Genomic DNA, 17,670 nt, shown 5'->3' with positions numbered 1-17,670 from the left:
TCCTGTGTGTTGTCTCTACATGTTTTATTTTTTGTGCCCACCAGAGCTTCAGTGAGCAACGTTGACGGTTCCTTTGTTGATTTCTTGTGAATTGTTTTACCAATTCAGGGTATTTGAATTCCACATAATGTACAATCCTGTCTGACATCTGAGATGACAATACAAAGCGTAGCATTTGTAGATCGATGTGTCACACGTGGGGTTTGGCACTGTCCCATGGGCAGCTGCTAAATGCTGACCACTGTGGTGCAGGGTTTCGTTCCCACTCTTACATCCTAGAAAGTCAAAGTGTGGGAGGGGAGGAGTACACGTCTTGCTCAAAACTACTTGGCTGGTGAGATTTAGGACTCCAACCACAGCCCTGCTGCAACATGGTCCTCATTGCCAGAGACTGAAAATAGCTTTTGGTTTTTCAAGGTAGTTATTATACAGCTTTTCTTTGCCTTATTTTGTCCTTTAAATGCCATCACCACCATCATTGTGCCTGTATTTCAGGCCACAGTTTAATATATCTGTGGTCAGTGTATTTTGCGCCCAAAAAACCCACAAATGTGTTTGGATTTCAATGTCACTACCTCTAAAATGATTTGGACCAGCTAATTAGGTCTCAAGATACTTATTTCTTACAGTTAAAATCAGAATAGATTTAATAATAATAATTTGTTACAAGTCCATTTGAAACTTTTGATTATAATCGTTTGATATTATTTTTGAAAAAAATTTTGTTAAATATTTATTTGTATTCCCATATATCAGATAAATGAGGCATTGTCACATTTAGATTTTTCCCTCCAATTTTACCAGAATAAAAATGTAATATTTGCCAAACATACATATTAATTCCTTAAATCATGGATGGCAGATAATGAGTTTGTATTGAATTTGACATCATAGGATTATAACTAAATGAATCCTTGCCAGTGCAGAAAGGAGGGATAAAAGGTTATAGAATTGGTTGATTGAGAAGTTGTGTGTTTTTAGGTTAATTAGTATTTCTGCTTCCCAAAGGGTTATTACTGTTTTATACTCAAATAAAATATTAATTTATATTCATATGATTTATGTTTCCAGGAAGCGGGGTGCGCATAATCCTTAAGTGACAGGCCTGGCCTGAGGGTTGTAGATTTCAAAGCTGCTCATGATAGTAAGCACGTTGCTGATGCTGTGCCAGTGGGACTGACATGTGAAGGGATAATGCCAGCCACGTGAACCCGACTACATGCACTGGGCCCAGCACCAGCTAGTGAGACCCGGAGAAGCATTCTGCCTGGGAGACCCGTGCGTAACACTGCTGAGCTCTGTGTTCTGGCCTTTGAGACGAGGAGTAAACCATGCAGTTCACAGCCAGAAAACTGATAGATTTCATCTGCACATATGCAAGGGGACTGCAGGAAGTTCATGCACAAATGGAATTCAAAGATGTTTATTTTGGCACAAAATTCTTTGAAATCCATGCAGATTTTTCACAGTCCACATTTTTCATGAACTTTTTCAAGACCCCCTGTTTCCCAACACCATTATTTTAAGAGAATAGTGGCCTTTTTTGGCTTCAGGGATAGAAAATATATCACAGAGTCAAGAGGGAAGACAGTGATAATTCTCTCCCAACAGGATGCCGTCCTCTCTGGTTTTAGAAGTTTCTTTTTCATAATATTTTTCTCATTTGTACCCATTTGTGTTGTGTTATATTTTTATGAAACATAGGTTATTCTTTTTATTGAATAATTTTTTTAAACCATTATGCTTTTTAAAAAACTGAATGAAAAGGTTCTCATTTTGGTGGCAAACATTTGTGAATGACTTCCTTTCCCTGAATGTCTGTTCAAACTTTGTCCTTACTAAACAGAATTTGGAGAAATATTTATGACAATGCAGCTGAGTGGTGTGTTTGAAGCCACATATATTTTTAAATACCATTTGTGGCATGAAGAATACTGAATAGAAAAAATTTCCATATGTTAGACATGAAAAATTTTAAGATCAAATTTTATTGTACTCTGGTTAATTCATTTAAAAGGCAGATCTCCTAGCCACTAATTCACTCTTCAACTGTCCATTTGCTGCACAGATTGGGTCAGACTGAAGCTGTGAACCAGGCACCCAATGTATGTCTCTCAATGGGTAGCAGAAATCCAAGTATTTGAGCCACCACCTGCTGCCTCCCAGGGGTGTGAATTAGCAGGAAGCTATAAAGGAGAATGGAGCTGGGACAGAACCCAGGCACAAGTTCATAGGAGTTTTATTGCCATAGTGCAGTTTTTAAATCTTTGAAGCAATAAGAAAGTTGAAAATTGCTCAACCAGTGGTTATTATTAGGCAGTCTCCCTAGTGCTGTTCATTGAGCTGCTACTTTTGCTATTTTTTTAACTTTGCTCTACAAAAAGCAGGACTGTTCACAGGGGACAGTGGTTAAGCTGCCACATGGCATGCTTGCGTCTCATTTCAGAGTGCCTGGTTTTGCCATTTCCGATCCTTCCTGCTAATGAGCACCCTTGGAGGCAGCAGGTGAAGGCTCAAGTACCTGGGTTCCTGCCACGCACACGGGAGGCAAGGATTGAATGCTGAGCTCCTGGCTTTGGCCTGGCCTAGTCCTGATTCTAGCATTTGGGTAGTGAACCAGTAGATTAAAGATGCCTCTTTCTAAAAAAATCTCTTTTAAAATATCTCTGTTACAATCAAGGATTGCCTATATCAGGAAAGTCAAGAGAATATTCTATCAAGTACAAAGATTTATCCATCATTAGCAAACAATCTTAAAAGTCAGTTCTAATCCAAAGGCATGGACCTTTGGGATTTATATAATATAGAATATAAAGGATGTCAAACATTTACCACTCATTAGACAAAAATGTTTTAATACATTGCTTTCAGTTCTGGCAGCCGGTTGGAGGTAAAATAGGGCGATTTAAGTATGAAAGTATGTGTGAGAACAAAGAGCCATGCTGAAATGACAGTGATGTAAACAGCATCCAATAGCCCACACTGGAATCTAGCTGAATTCCCCCGGCACTTGGGCAGTGAGCTTGCCAAGGGAGGGCAGATAGTCATTCTAGGCCAATGACAAGCAGAGACACAGAGGAGAAAGGAGGAAAGAATATTCTTTCAAATGTTTCAATAAGGTGCTAAATACAAACTAAGAAATTCAATGGTATACATAGGAAGTAAACTACACATATTATTTTATTTGTAACCCCCTGGGTTAAGGAGGGACACTGTTAAAGTATCAGTCACTTAAAAAAAGCAACAACCAATAAACCAGTACTTAATTTGTTATTGAAAACTAATACCTAAAAGTCAATTGGAAGCAGTATATGGTAAATTAATTAAGGTAATTCATAACAAAAACCATCAGTTCAAGCTCTGCTTATTGGAAACATGGTAATCCAACACAAACTAACCTAAAATGTAGCTGTAGAGATAGAATAAGTGTAGAGCTTAGCAAAGTATTAAGATTTCAGGGAGTCCTGAAAATTGTTTAAGAGCTGTACATCTCAAGTGCAAAACTGATTAACTGCCAATTTGCATACATGACCTTATTTGAAGCAATGCATTTGCATTCACTAGCAAAGTTCATGTCAATAAGGGATTTTAGAAATATTTTATTTCCCACAGTTCACTAATTTAAAATAGCCATTCTAGTGGTTAGCTTGAATTTCTCTTAAAGCATAAGCCTTCAGTGAAGACATGCTTCTAAAAATAAGGCAATTTTTCTACAATCTGCTTATGAAGAAAAAAAATCTTTGGTTTTTTAGGTAAAGTGGCCAGAAGGATTTTTGCAAAGCTGAAATAGCAAGGAGCCAAAGCAATCAAAACATTCTTAATAAGCAATGGGAAACTCCAAACCCCATCCAGGTCGGTAGAGTACCTAAGGCACCGCAGGTTCGGATGATACAGTCACCTTGCAGAGAGTCCCGATCATCTCAACGGATGATTTTTACCACCCTGAGAACGTGAGACCAAAAGGTCAACGTCCAACAGTGATTACTGTGAATAAGAAAGCAGAAAATCCTAAGGCCGAGTTCTGCCTCCCACTTGTAAAAGTTGAGGAAACAGGCCCAGCCAAGAAACAGAGGTGACACCAGTTTGAACTTTCAGCTTCCTAATCAATTTCTTTTAGAGTAGGACAGATAGATTTTAACTTTCATTAGCTAGTCAACCAAGTGTAGAGGGTTTCAGAGATGTGAATTTGGAAGAAGAAAAAAAATTCCATCAAATTCCCAAAGACAAGTTGGAAATGTATAATACTTTACTGTCTTAATTCCTTTATAGCATGTGTTGTACAACTTAGCTAATACGTCAATTGATTTATATAGTTTTTTTCAATTCTATCTAAAAATATTAGACCAAAAGTAAATGAGAAAGTTACATATAAGATTCCATTTGAGCACATATAAGGCCATGATTCTGAATGTGAACCACCACATTTGGGGAGAAAGAAGACATCAAAAGTTCAGTTTGAAGAGAAAGTTCCCAACAAGTTATCCTGCAGACTCTGTCCACTCTTCACTGGGGAAGATGACGCTTGTTTTTAAAAATCTCTACAAAGCTCACACATGACAAGACAGTACATCCTAGGTTTGTGACTGATAGGAGCACTTAAGGCTGTCATTTTCAAGTATAAAAGTTTAGTGTTCCATTACCCAATCTGTGCAAGAGACATAGCTCTAAGCTCAAGTCAGAAGAATTATCAGAAGCCCACCAAAGACATACAAAATAAATGGTGATTTAGGCAACAGCAGGTTGAAATGTAGGAAAGGCTGGAAAAGAAAACTTATGGATTAGAGGATGCTTTTCTGTGCTGCACTATGCAGTTCAGACAAAGTGTGGCTGACACTGTCGTCTTTTACACAGCATTTGGAGTAAGGCAGAGCTTTACAGCAGAACAAACGCGCAGCTGATCAGGTGAAAGGACTGGTGATTAAGATGGTTCACTCCTACACAGTTCCGTGGCCTGTTCCCCCATAGAGCAGAGAAGGCTCCAGTCTGCCATACTCATCTCCAACTGTGCTTCTAAGCAGAGCCTTTTTACCAAGTGATTAACACGCACTGTTGTGGATGAAATGAATGAACACTATTTACTTCTAGCTTGATGTCACATTGTGAAATGTGATGTGGCTGGAGGAAACTGGGTGTTTGGAAGCTAGTACTGCGTACAGTCTGGGCACTGTGATAATGATCTATAGGTTATAGCCACTAATTCCAGTACTGCATCTGAAAGGTAGCATCAGTTTCACAGAAGCAGCTGCTCTGCTGGAAATCCCACAGCATGCTTGAATTCTACATCCTTCCTCTTTAGCAACATTCACATATGTCTTGGTCTGGTCAGCATACACATTTCTCATTTCATTTCATGTACACAGCTGATATGAAATTCCTTTTTTTCTTTTTTTAAATCACCAACTAACTCAGAAAGCTAAATTGAGTCCAGCATTATGGCAAAGTCTGACCCAAAATTTTAATTTGTAATTTTAGCCTGTGTCTCATGCAATTTGGGGAGCAAACTAAACCTACAATTCCTGGAAGCCTTGATACAATTGAATGCGCACTAACTAAAATGCATACAGTGTTTTAGTGTTCATAATAAATGCAGGTATGACCTTGTTACACTTTTGGCATTAAGAAAGCACAGTAAGCCTTAATATAGAAATATTTAGATTACACTTGTAACTTGTGCTCAAGGAATAATAAAGACATTTGTTCTTTCTGAGTCTCACATTCTTTCTGCAGGTATGGCCCATCTCCTGTACGCTTGGAGCAACCTTTGGCTACATGGCTGGCCTCATCATTTCACCACTCTGGATATACTGGAATAGAAAGCGACTTACATACAAGAACAATTAATAGGAGCCAAGGGGGAAAGATAATTCCTTTGTGCAGATTCCATAAGGGCTGTGCAGAAATGTCCATGGTCAGAGCCAAGCAGTTCATTTACAGCACTGTTTTTTTTTTAATGTAGTTCACAACATGATTGTGATTGTAGCTTTTTAAACTATGAAACCCCTGAGAGATTGTATCTTCTAGTTGAAATAAAGTATTTATAATAGATTGTGGCTTCAGATGCTGTTTGCTGCTGCTTCTTGGACCTTTGAGGAAAATTTTTCATAAACTTTGTAGAATTCTGAGTACAGGCTTTCTCTCTTTTTTTCCCCCTTTCAAGTTTGAAGCTGCTTCCTTATCTGTGAGAGGTCTGGGTACAGCTGCGGCATTGCACACATATTCTCCAAAGTGGACAGTCTCCTTTGTCATGGCAGGCAAATCTCACGTGATCAAGCAACAGTTTATACATCGTGAGCCTATTCTTTTTTTTACTGTGTGTTTCTTTGGAGTTAAAATGGCTATGATAGCCTCATCGAAAACAGTCTTCAATCCCTTCTGGGTTAAAGCGGAACATTCCACATAGCAGCATGCTCCTATCTGCGAAGGAGATAGAAGGAACAGATATTTAAAATCTCTACTATATAGTTGGTATAGGATACAAACACATCATAAGCAAAATTATGAAATACATCTACACAGAACGAGTGAATAAGGGCTAGCTGACTGTGTAGCCCTGCCTACTTCCCAATGACAGGCTGATTCATTCATCACAGGGTCCTTGCTACACATCGAGCACTCTTTAGGTGCTGGGGGCCTGTCAGTGAACCAAACAAAAGGGCACAGTTAACTGTTAGGGTTCTCCCAGGAGGAAGCTATTGAGCAGCTGGAGGGACCTATGAGGGAAGAGAAGTCAAGAGGGGATGATGGGGGCAGAGGTATTGGGAGAGGGGTGAGTGAGGAATGGAATGGAAATCTGGCAGTTGGCTTCAGGGAGGGCCTGGACCCTCACCTCTATTGAGGGGACACCACCTGGCTCAGTGTGTGAACACACTGGGCAATCATCATGCCCCTCGCCTCCTGCAGCTTGCTGCACTGCAGAGAGTTAAGCCCTGGTTAGGGAGTCTGGCTGAGGGCAGATGGGCAGGAGCACACGGGAAGGAGGTCGGAGTACAGGAGTCAGTGCTCTGAGGCCAAAGCACAGCAACACCCTGATCTAGCCTGCTTCCTAGGGCCCACTCCAGCTACTGTTCCCATGGCTCCTTGCGAGTGCACAGTCAGGTGACGGAGTGACCCAAGCCAAACTTGGGAAAGAACAGGGGAATATGGCAAGGAGGAATCAACTGGATTCTGAGTGTGGTCTGAAGGTAGAGCAGCAAGTTTTGCCCAAGTACAAGACCCTGGGTGATTTTGGAAAGTTGGACCTGAGCAGCTGGGAGGATGGGCTTAGGATGGGAGAAAGGACTAAGAATTCTGTCTTAAATATGTTCATGAGCTTCTCAGCCACGCAGGTGGATCTGTAAGCGAACTGCTTGATAACCTGGTCCAGAGTGTGGGCAAGAGGTACAGGCTGGACAAAACCTTGGGAACTTCAGCCTCAACACTGTCTAAGCCACACAACCACTGGAGGCTCCCTATGTCTTGAGCTAGAAACATGGTTACATTGACAGGACTGTTGGGTCGAATGGGAGCCTGAGGTGGAAGGATTTTGTATGTTGTCCAGATTGCTTTTATTCAACAAACACAGTGGTGATAATTCATTTCTCATCTGCTTTCAATTTGATAGATGGAAATTCGGACTTAAATAAGTTAGAGCATATGCCCTACCTAGGGCAAACTATAGTTTTCATTGTTCGTTCTATTGAGGTTACAGCTTTTTTTTCTGATTAATTCCTATTTAAGGGATTCCTGTATACTAAGGATGCTTAGGTTTTTTTTCACTATGCACATGAACTTGGTTTATGTGCCTTCTAGTTTTACTCCTGGGATTGGGATTTGATGTGATAGAAAATTTTTATGAAGGTAAACCTTCACTATCTTCATTTATGACTTTCACCTTTAAGACATTAGAAATTCTCTCCTTACAGTTACAAAACTGAGTATGTGGAATTCCTAAAGCAACAGTGGAACCATTGACACCTGCTTTAGGAAAAACTGTCCTCCAAAAAGCTTTCTTCCTGTCTTCAGCCTCCTATAAGTCTGTTTTAAAAGCCTTTTTTAGATTGTTTCCACAAAAGCCCCCTATTGACGTCACAACACTTGGAAAAAGTAGAATTCAATGATGTTAGGGCCAATGGAGAAAACAGTGAAGCTAGCTCAGGGGTGAGGAAGGTTGTGAATGAAGATACCGCACAGATCACCATATGTACTTGTTGAGAATCCTTATGTTTCCAATCTTCCATTCATAAAGTGATTGGAGGAAATTTCAACACATTTCTTTCCAAACACAGCCGTAATTTTCTGTCTTTAACCGCAAATTAAATGTCGTCCTCTGGCATGCTTCTGCCTAGCACAGTGAGTCAACTAAAGAAGCTGATTTGGCACGGTACAAATATGTACGTAACATGAGTACCACATCAGCACCTGTTTCTGTCGTGTCGTTCTATGCAAAAGCATTTCAGAAACAGATGGAAGACAGAATTAAAAGCTGAGTTTACTTTGGTGCAAAAAGCATTTGAAGGACTGGTGCTGTGGCGCAGTGCATAAAGCTGCCACCTGTGACAGCAGCATCCCATTTGGGTGCCAGTTTGAGTTCTGGCTGCTCCACTTTCCTACCAGTGCAACTGGGGAAGCAGCAGCAGATGACCCAAGTGCTTGAGCCCCTGCACCCACGTAGGAGACCCGGAAGAAGCTCCTAGCTTTGGACAGGGCCTGTTCCAGTTGATGTGGCAATTTGGGGGTGTGAACCAGCAGGTGGAAGACCTCTCTGTACTCTCAATTCTGCCTCTCAAATAATAAATGAATAAGTTAAAAAATATTCTGAAATCCATGCATATGAGATGGTCAGAAAGTTCATGAAAATACATTTTATGAAAAAGCTGCATAGATTAAGAAACAAACAAAATAATCTTATACTTTTATTCCATTTTTCCACAGAATTGTGAAAAGATCTTCGTGTGTAATTTTTGAAGGAAATACTGTAGGCGCTGTAAGATGTAACAGCCTCGGTCCTGGTGTGCCCTGTGTGGGGGGTTCTGGACTGAACTCCATGAGCTGTCGGGCCTGGGGCACATCACTGGTCACCTCCAGGTTTATTTATCTCTGGACAGAGGGGCACACAGTTGGGCTTTCCTTCTGAGTCAGTGCAAGGACTCAGTGAGGCCAGCTCATCAAGCATTCAGTAGAGGGCCTGCGTGGCATACACGAGCAACAGTAATTTCTGTTGCTTTATGCTTATTTTGATACACTTTTGTGAAAGACTTCTTTTATGCTTATTTTTAAACCCTGTAAACATCCATACCTCTTTCGCTAGCTTCTGTCCTTGCTCCACACAAATGGGTTTTTCTTTCATATCATTCAGTCTTGCTAAAGTTTTGGGATCATCTCGGAGATCAATCTACAAAAGATCAATCATATTCCATAATATTATCCTCCCAAAAAATCAACAAAACACTTAAATTTTAGAGCTACTACGTTAATTGAATTCTTTGAGCACTATGCTTTCCAGAAATAGGATAAAACTCAGTCACTTGTGAGATCAAATGCTTAGACCATCTGATAGCCTTGGGAGAGTTTGTCTGATAGCAACCACCCCTGCCCCGAACAAGAACAGGCCATAATACTTGGATAAAACCCAGACATACCTGAGTTCCTATTAGTAAAAAGGGTACATTTGGTGCATATTCCTTAAGCTCCGGCACCCACTCTTCTTTGACATTTTGAAACGAGGCTGGATTTACCACGGAGAAGCATATGAGGAAGACATCAGTCATTGGATATGATAAAGGCCTCAGACGGTCATAGTCTTCCTAAGGAAGAGAAACAAAGCTCAAAGCTCGTGGTTTCCCTGTCGGTGTCTGTAACTTACCAGTCAGCTGTACATCAGGTTCAGCGTTCCACTGCAGCACTTGTTCCGCCATCGTAACCCACAGCACCTCACGTACAATCGTGGTGACTGCACGTGTCTGTCACTCTTGAGGGTCCGGTCAGCAGCAGGGTAAAAATAGGTCGGTATGGTTAACAATAGCAATGGGAACTCAGAGACAGCACCTTGTGGTTCTTCACACTGCTGCCAGAAGCTGTGTATTACAACAAAAAACAGATAGTCACTGCTTTCCCTGCGGCCGGTACTGGCATACTCTTTCACAGGGCTCTTACTTTATCCCTGTAACAGCTGTGTAACGTACACATCCTTTACTCCTGCCTTCATTTCAGTAAACTGAGGCACAAAAAGTTATACCACACGTGGAAAGAGGCACAGCTCTCCAGGGAAGGAGCTGGGATCCAAACTCTTGACCCTACAGCTTTGCATCTCATACTCCTCATTTATTACTTTTCTTGAGAATGTGCCGGTGGGAGTTTAAAGATAGAAACATTAAGGGCATGCCCATCCCTGCGTTCCCTTCTGAAGTCCTCGCCTTGGCCAATGTTTTCCTCATAGCTGTTCTCCAGGGACCTGTGTATCTACACCGTACACACACACACACACACGTCTGAACCCTAGGAGGCCTGCTCTGCTCTACCCTTGCTGTGCCCCATTCATTTCTCTGCAAATCCAGGTAGGGTCTCAGGACTGCCACACTTTCCTGGCTTTGTGCCTCCCTCCAACCACAGAGGAGAAACACGTGGGATGAAGAAATGAGGTTTTGAATGGCATCAAACCACAGAAATGCAACTGAGGCCCTGCATTAGGCCTTTCCCTCATTAGGGAAAGAAACTGCATGCCTTCTCTAAGGGGACATGACAAGAAAGAAACTGAATCTAAGGTTCTCTAGGATCACTTAACCATCTACATCCAAATATTCAGAATGCATACCTGCTACGCAGAACCCCTGCACAACCAGCCCAGCTTTGCTCTGCGACAGGCTAGTGGCCACAAAGGCAGCCAATCTGACCCACGACGTACCAACCCCTGTTCCGTTATAACTCCTGAGAAAGAAAGTAATTTGCTAACAAGGTGTATACTCCTTGGGAAAAGATTTCCAAATCAAACTCCTTCTAGCAACTGGCAGTTACTTCATACAGAAGACCTTTCTGCTTGCATGTAGGCTGAGTTATTGAAATTTAAAAGTACACAAAAAATTTACAAAATGAATTATTCCCTGTAAACACTGTGCCCAGCACTGCATAAGACTTTGTATCCTGGATGAACGCAGGGTGAGAAGTTGGAATTTGAGAACAAGCAAGTGGGAGCAAGAACTTGCTCTTGCCTTGAGCTGTGTAACGGGGACCTGCTCCAGCTTTGAGGTGACCACATGCCCAGCCAATTCTCCAGAGACCTCCTAATCAATAAGCCAGTTCTATCTGCACTCTAATGGAAAAGGAAACGTTGAAACTTATCTTCCGCATCACTGGAACTTGCTGAAGAGCATAGAAGGCAAGGATCAGATGGCAAACCCTTAGGCAACAGGCTGGCTTGCTAGGCTGCCTGGCAAACACGTCAGCTTCTTACCATCTGGTTAAGGACCACAGGTGTGGGTTTCTAAACAGCTGTTCTGGTGGCTCTGTCCACATCATTGATAATGTGCTTGGTCGAGGAAGATGACTGCCTCAGCCCTTGGAACACATCACTCTTGTCACTTGACAAGAATCCATAGGTGAGAGGAGAACAGAGAGGTGCATTCAAGCAGACCCAAGACTGAACTACAACACACAATCTTGGCAGATGCCTGCCATCCCAAGCTCCCAGTGTGTGTCCTGCCAATGGACGCCCACCAGCCAGAGCCACCTGAGCATGTCCCACGGCAGATGCCCACCAGCTGAGCCCCTTGTATATGTCCTGCCATGGACATCTACCTGTCAGAGCCGCCTGTGTCTCACTGCAGATGCCCACCAGCTGAGCCCCCTGAGCATGTCCTACTGGGACAGCAGTGTCCAGGAGCCTCTGTGCTTCGGCTCTCACCCTCCTTGTGTGGACCTGCCACCTCGGTGATCTCTGTGTTACTTCTTACAGATTCCAATCTGCCCAGATAGCTCAGTTGGTAGAGCACGAGACTCTTAAAATACCCCAAACCTGGATTTTACAGGAAACAAGGGACACGGGGAAGGGCCACCTGGGAGCAGCAGCAGGGCTCCATGAAGAGTGCCATGGGGGTGCACAGGCACCTGTAAGGGAAGATCTCTCATTGCACCTGCTGAGGCCTGGGGGTGAGGTGGGAAGCGCAGACAGGTGTTAGGTCTCTGTGCACAGCAAGCGCATAGGAAGACAGTCAAGGTGCGTGTGACTATCACTGTTAGTGAAGAGGTTGGGAAATACCCACAGTGATGATTAGGGGACGCGAAAGGAAAGCCTATCAAATGAGACATTTGAATTGAGCCTCAGAAAACAGAGAACTTGAACACTGGTCATCACTGTGACCCTGGGCAAAGCCATGTGCCCTGGACCCTCAGCTTCTCTGTCTGCCAAATCGGAGGTCACTGCCAAAAGCTTTGAAGACCATCTACCACTCTCAAGGGTCTGGACTTGACCCTGGATTAGTTGCTTCCCAAAATCTACGAGTGCTTTTCTCCCTAACAACTGAGCATGAGGAAAAGTGGGGCCACAGAGAATTCTTCCAAAGGTGAGTGCCTCAGCCTTCCCAAGCCTGGAACAGCTCCCGACCACTTTGAGATAACATGAAACCAGTGACAACAGAGCTGGTGCTAACAACTGGCAGCTTCGTGGTGTAGGTTGCGGTGCCTGTCACCTCCCCACATGGTGGTCATCTCCCTTAGAAACCTGTCTTGAGGGAGAAGCCCCAAACTGACACCAGCATATCCCTGGAAGCAACCCCATCCCCACCCCCACAGCACCAGCATCCATGGCTGGACACTGGCTTCAGCAGGTGGCAAGCTTGACCAGAGTGGCTGACCAAACCTCTTGTCCTTTTTGTTGCTTACTTGCCACATCTGGGTCCATCTCATATTTCAGTATGTGAAATGGAAACACTACATCTCATCACCTTAAAAAAGAACTGATTTTTCAAGGCAACTGAGTTGCATCCCAAGTGGAGACACTGTGATAAGTTTGCTACAAAATCTTCCACGGGTTTAGTGAATTTGCCAACCATCTCTGCCACTGTCCCTCTGTGGATGAAGAAAATTTGGTGAAAATAAAAATTTTTTAAAGAGCTGTGAATTCCCGAGAGGTTGTTGGTTTTCTAATTTCTGCTGTCTTCTTTTCCATCTTCAGTTTGGCTGGGAAATAATATTTATGTGTATGTCACCGGCCTGATTAGATCTCAGTAAATTAAAAAAAATCTTTTAAAGGATTTATTTATTTGAAAGAGTTATAAAGAGGCAAAAAGGGTGAGAGAGAGAGGTTGAGAGAGAGGTTGAGAGAGGAGAAACAGAAAGGAGATTGGGAAAGGGAGGAAAGAGAGCTAGAAGAGGGGAGAAAGAGGATGGAGAGAGCACGAGAGAGAATATCTTCCATCTGATCTGCTGTGTCACTCCCCAGATGGCCACAATGAAGGCAGGGCCAGGCTGAAGCCAGTAGTTGGGAGCTTCTTCTGAGTCTTCCACATAGGTGCAGGGGCCCAAGAACTTGAATCATCCTCCACTGTTCTCTCAAGGTGCATTAGCAGGGAGCTGGACTCGAAGTGGAACAGCCAGGACATGAAAAAGTACCTGCAGATATTGTGGGCAGTGGCTTTACCCACATGCCACAATGCTAGCCCTAAATAAATTGTATTTTTATGTATTTGAAAAGCAGATAACAGATAGAGGGAGAGACAGAGACAAAGATCATCCATATGCTGGTTCATTCCTTTCATGGGCTCATTGGCCAGGGTCGGGTCAGGCCAGGTCAAAGCCATGAGCAGCATCCTGGCTCCCATGTGGCTAGCAGGGACCCAAGAACAGGTGCATTGGGAGAACTCTTGAAATTGGAGATCTCAGCAACTGTCATTCTGCTCTGTTTTAATCAGTTTTCCAATTAATTTAGCAACTATAGAGGAGCTGGCTGCTCTAATCCTGGGTTTCTTTTCCATCACTCCTTTCCTTTGGGTAACAGCTCCTGTTTAGATTGGCAGCAGAAAAAGAGGAGAAAATTTACGTCTGTCATAACAGGAAGGCACCCCGCGACAGGACTGGCCCTCTCTGCTGCCTGACTGCCACACTGCGGGAACAGTGCCTGTGCTCCCACACTTCACCCTGGGAGCAGCCCCAGAAACAGATTCCACGTGGGAGGAAGCTCAGCCTCCTGGCTGAGACTCAAGTTCTGGGCTTCTGTTGTCTCTAAGCCGACCCCATGAGGCAGAGGCCCAAGACTTCGCTAAATATGGCCCTTGGGCAAGCTGCATTTCCCCATCAGTGGAGGCAGAATAAATATAGCACACACATGTTAAGATAAATGAGAGCTGGTCAAGTGTTCTTTAGGCCGGCCGGCAAGACTTTCCAAAAACAGACAAACCACAGGTTCAGCAGTGGCACTGTTTCTCTGGCTGCCTGAGCAGTGCAGGTCCAGCCAGCGTGTCCCTTTGTCTGAGGCAAGAACTGCTAGTCCTTCCCACTTACTCTGAGGCCACCTGTCCCATGGCACACAGAGGCCACACTGCCATGGAATCCGCTCCTTGACAGGTGTCTGGCCCAAGCTAAAGGCATACTTGCTCATTCGTTTGTTCATGTATCCCAACAACCATCTGGCTTTGGGGCTGTCCCATTGGTAAAAACCAGCCTTGGCCCCAGCCCTATTGGAGTTCAGGGTCTAATGGAGGAGTAGGGAGAACTACCCTGCAGCTGAAGGAGTTTTTGGAAATGGAGCAGGGGCTTTGTCAGCTAAAGGCAGGAAACCCTCCTGCATGGCAGGGAGGAGTGGGAGAGGGGTTAGCACAGAGCCAGTGTGCTACACAACCCTTGGTCCCACAGGATCAGTCACCGCAAAGCAAGGCACTCCCAGCAGATGTGAAAACCCTGCGAGAATTACTCAGATGAACCTGACTCTGCTGCATTATATCTGTGAATATGCGCAGTGTTCAGTTTGTTTATGTCCACAATTTTGGTAAATTTCCTGGAAAGGTCATTTCAGTCCAGATAAAAGGAGAGACAGGTGTTGCTGACTACTGTAGCACATTACAGGCCACTGGCAATGAGGCTCTTAGTACCCAAATCACTAATAAAACCCAGCTCCATCAGTCAACAGCCTTTGTCCTCACAGGCATTCCATAAACAGGTACAGGAACTGACTTCTTCATGGCAATTTCAAGATTCCTTGTGGTCCTGGGAATTTAGGTATTAAATACTCAAATCTTCTATGATGAATCACTTTCATTTTTCCTTCATGGTACAACTAGGATGCTACACTTAATTAAAAGTATATGTCTAGGGATGTTTTACCTGTGGAATTCATGTAAGGATAAGGGGAAACGGTGGTTCTGAGAAGAGGGCATGGGTTTGACAAGGTGCAAGTACTGAATCAGACATTAATGACACTGGATGCAAATCAGGACAGATCCTGCAATGAAAGGCAGGAAGTGGCAGGGACATATCCAGGAAGACTAGTCTCAGATTGAGCAGCTGGGAAGGACTGCTCTGGGGGCAATATGGAGGTAATGAGCTGTGGCATAGTTGAGAAGCCAGACACAGGGCAGCTCAGATAGGTCCCTGTAGCTTCTGGCAGCCACGGGGCCCAGGGCGACAGGTGGGGTTGAACAGAAAAGTCACCATGAGGTGAGACCAGGTTGCTTCCCAAGGACAACTCAGTGACCTGTGGGGCCCAGGGCAGCTTCCCATTAGACAGGCTGTGTAGCACCTTCCCCCTATGCATTATTATCAACAGCACCTCCCAAAGTCTCCCAGCTACCCTGGTTAAAAAGGCTCCTACAGCAGCTCAGGGGAGGGAAGAAGGTGGCAGTAGTGGGCAGGCAGAGAAATGGGGCATATCTAAAGCAAATCCTGACCTAGGCCTGGGCTGGAGATAAGGCTGAGGGATCATGTGAATCCCAGCTTGTGCAGTTGCATGCAGAGTCCTTGTCTCTCTTACGCAGATAGGGAGGGCTGAAAGCCAGGCCTGAGCTGTCCCTTAGCACATGCGAGGTGCTCCCTGCCTCTAGTTTCAGGCCCAGCTTTTGACTTTCATTGGGGCTGAACCACAGGCATCCAAGATCCAGCAAGTCTCAACTGGACTTATATCTTCTCCCTCCTAGCCACTAACTCCTCCAGTGGACCTCATCTCAAAAAGCTCTCACAACCCAGTCAGGCAGCACAAGCCGGGGGATCCAGTGGTCCTCACAATCACCTCCAACTGACACCAATAAACCACCACAATCGTCTCACTGCTCCTTTTCCCTCTCCACCTGGGTGGCTCCCACTGGTCTTCTGGCCTTCAATTTAGAAGTAGCTTCATCTGGCAAATCTGACCCAACTCAAATAGAGCATCCTCCACTATGTGCTTGGGTGTCACTGTGGCTTCTCCTTCTCTTACTTAGTAACACAATAGTATCTTGTCTTATCTGTGTCCTCCACAGGACTATTCCTTGGAGCTTAGCCCAGGGCAGCAGCTTATTCAAGTCATGTTGAATGAAAGAGAGCATTCCGTTGGAAAGGTAAGTGGCTTGCATGTCCCCAGACTGCACCTCCTTCATCAACTACAAAGCTGGGGTTCCTGGACCCAGCGTTTGCATCCTCTGGCTAGTTTCCCAGGCTGCTGTGTTCCCATGGTGCACCATGGTCCAATCCACCTGCATGGATTATGTAGGCTCCAAACAGGATGGCCTCAGAGACTCAACATTTTAGTTCCTGCTATTTTTCACATCAGCTGTTTTTCATTGTCCTGAGATTTTACCTAGGGACACAGAACATTGTTGAGAGTTGGCCAGGCATCCTTCTCCTACTTCCTGTTTTCCAAAACCCTGATTTCACTTGAGACTCACACCCCTCCTCCAGCCAGACATGTACCCAAGGACTCCCACCCCATTTTTGGCAACAGAGAGCACCTGTGGGTGGATTAAACCAACCACTGAGGTTTACTCACCTTTCTGGCAAAGTCATTGGCTCGTAAGGAGCACATGACCTGAGTTGTCCAATCAGAAGCAAGCATTCCCTGGATGGCAGCAGGTAGCTCATTCTTCCACTACTGCTGCTCCTGCTGTTGATGGTCTTCCTATTTCTCTTTCTCCCTCCTCAGCTCCTGGTATCTAAGGATTTACCACTCATGGCTCCCACCTCTGAGGCTCACAGAGACTGTTCAAGGCCCTTCTTGACCAGAGTCAGGGCTTAGTCTCCAGGGAGGTGGGGTGTGGGGAACTGGGAACATGTAGTAGCTTGTCCTAGAACATGTACTGACCCCAGGATGGGCTATGCAGAGGGAGGTGGACACAAGCCCCAGGCGTGGCAGCCCTCCACTCCCACCTCCCTGCAGCCACCTCATCCTTTTCCATGCAGGGGCTATGCAGGTAGAGGTCTCCCTCTGCCATACACAGGCTCTCACACCCTCTGCCTAGACTGGGTGGCGGGGCAGCCTAGAAAAATCCCTAGGAGCCGCAGGCACCCTGCCAAGGCCTCAAAGGCTGCCATTCTTCTTGGCCAGCAATGGCCGCCGAGTGGCATGAGGCTGTTAAGTTATGTCTGCCAAATCCATCCTAGACCCTAGCTGCTTGAGCCACCCTCTACTGGCCAATCACACTGGATCCCACCTGCCAGGTGGGGTCAGGAAGGCTCCAGGGCAGGTAGACTGGGTCAGGAGGGCCTGATGTGGCTCACACACATGCACAGAAGAAG

The 17,670-nt window shown here is 44.6% G+C and overlaps 2 protein-coding genes across 4 annotated transcripts in view; one reads left to right on the top strand and one right to left on the bottom strand.

Annotated features, from left to right (window-relative positions):
• PIGF (phosphatidylinositol glycan anchor biosynthesis class F) overlaps positions 1-6,056 on the top strand; it is a 34,181-nt gene extending 28,125 nt beyond the window's left edge. For both annotated transcript variants that reach the window (XM_040993204.1, XM_040993203.1), the window contains exon 6: positions 5,728-6,056. In XM_040993204.1, the coding sequence (XP_040849138.1) occupies positions 5,728-5,841 (114 nt within the window). In that variant the 3' untranslated portion in view covers positions 5,842-6,056. The remainder of the gene's footprint in view (positions 1-5,727) is intronic.
• Positions 248-17,670, bottom strand: part of RHOQ (ras homolog family member Q) — a 35,966-nt gene continuing 18,543 nt past the window's right edge. For both annotated transcript variants that reach the window (XM_040993207.1, XM_040993206.1), the window contains 3 exons: positions 9,618-9,782; positions 9,275-9,370; positions 248-6,414 (listed from right to left, as the gene is read on the bottom strand). In XM_040993207.1, coding sequence (XP_040849141.1) covers positions 6,259-6,414; positions 9,275-9,370; positions 9,618-9,782 — 417 coding nt within the window. In that variant the 3' untranslated portion in view covers positions 248-6,258. The remainder of the gene's footprint in view (positions 6,415-9,274; positions 9,371-9,617; positions 9,783-17,670) is intronic.

This window comes from Ochotona curzoniae, unplaced genomic scaffold (genome assembly GCF_017591425.1).
Source record: "Ochotona curzoniae isolate NIBS_2020 unplaced genomic scaffold, NIBS_Ocur_1.0 contig_883, whole genome shotgun sequence".
NCBI classification, from domain to species: Eukaryota; Metazoa; Chordata; class Mammalia; order Lagomorpha; family Ochotonidae; genus Ochotona; species Ochotona curzoniae.
This window is presented reverse-complemented; position numbering and strand designations above follow the sequence as displayed.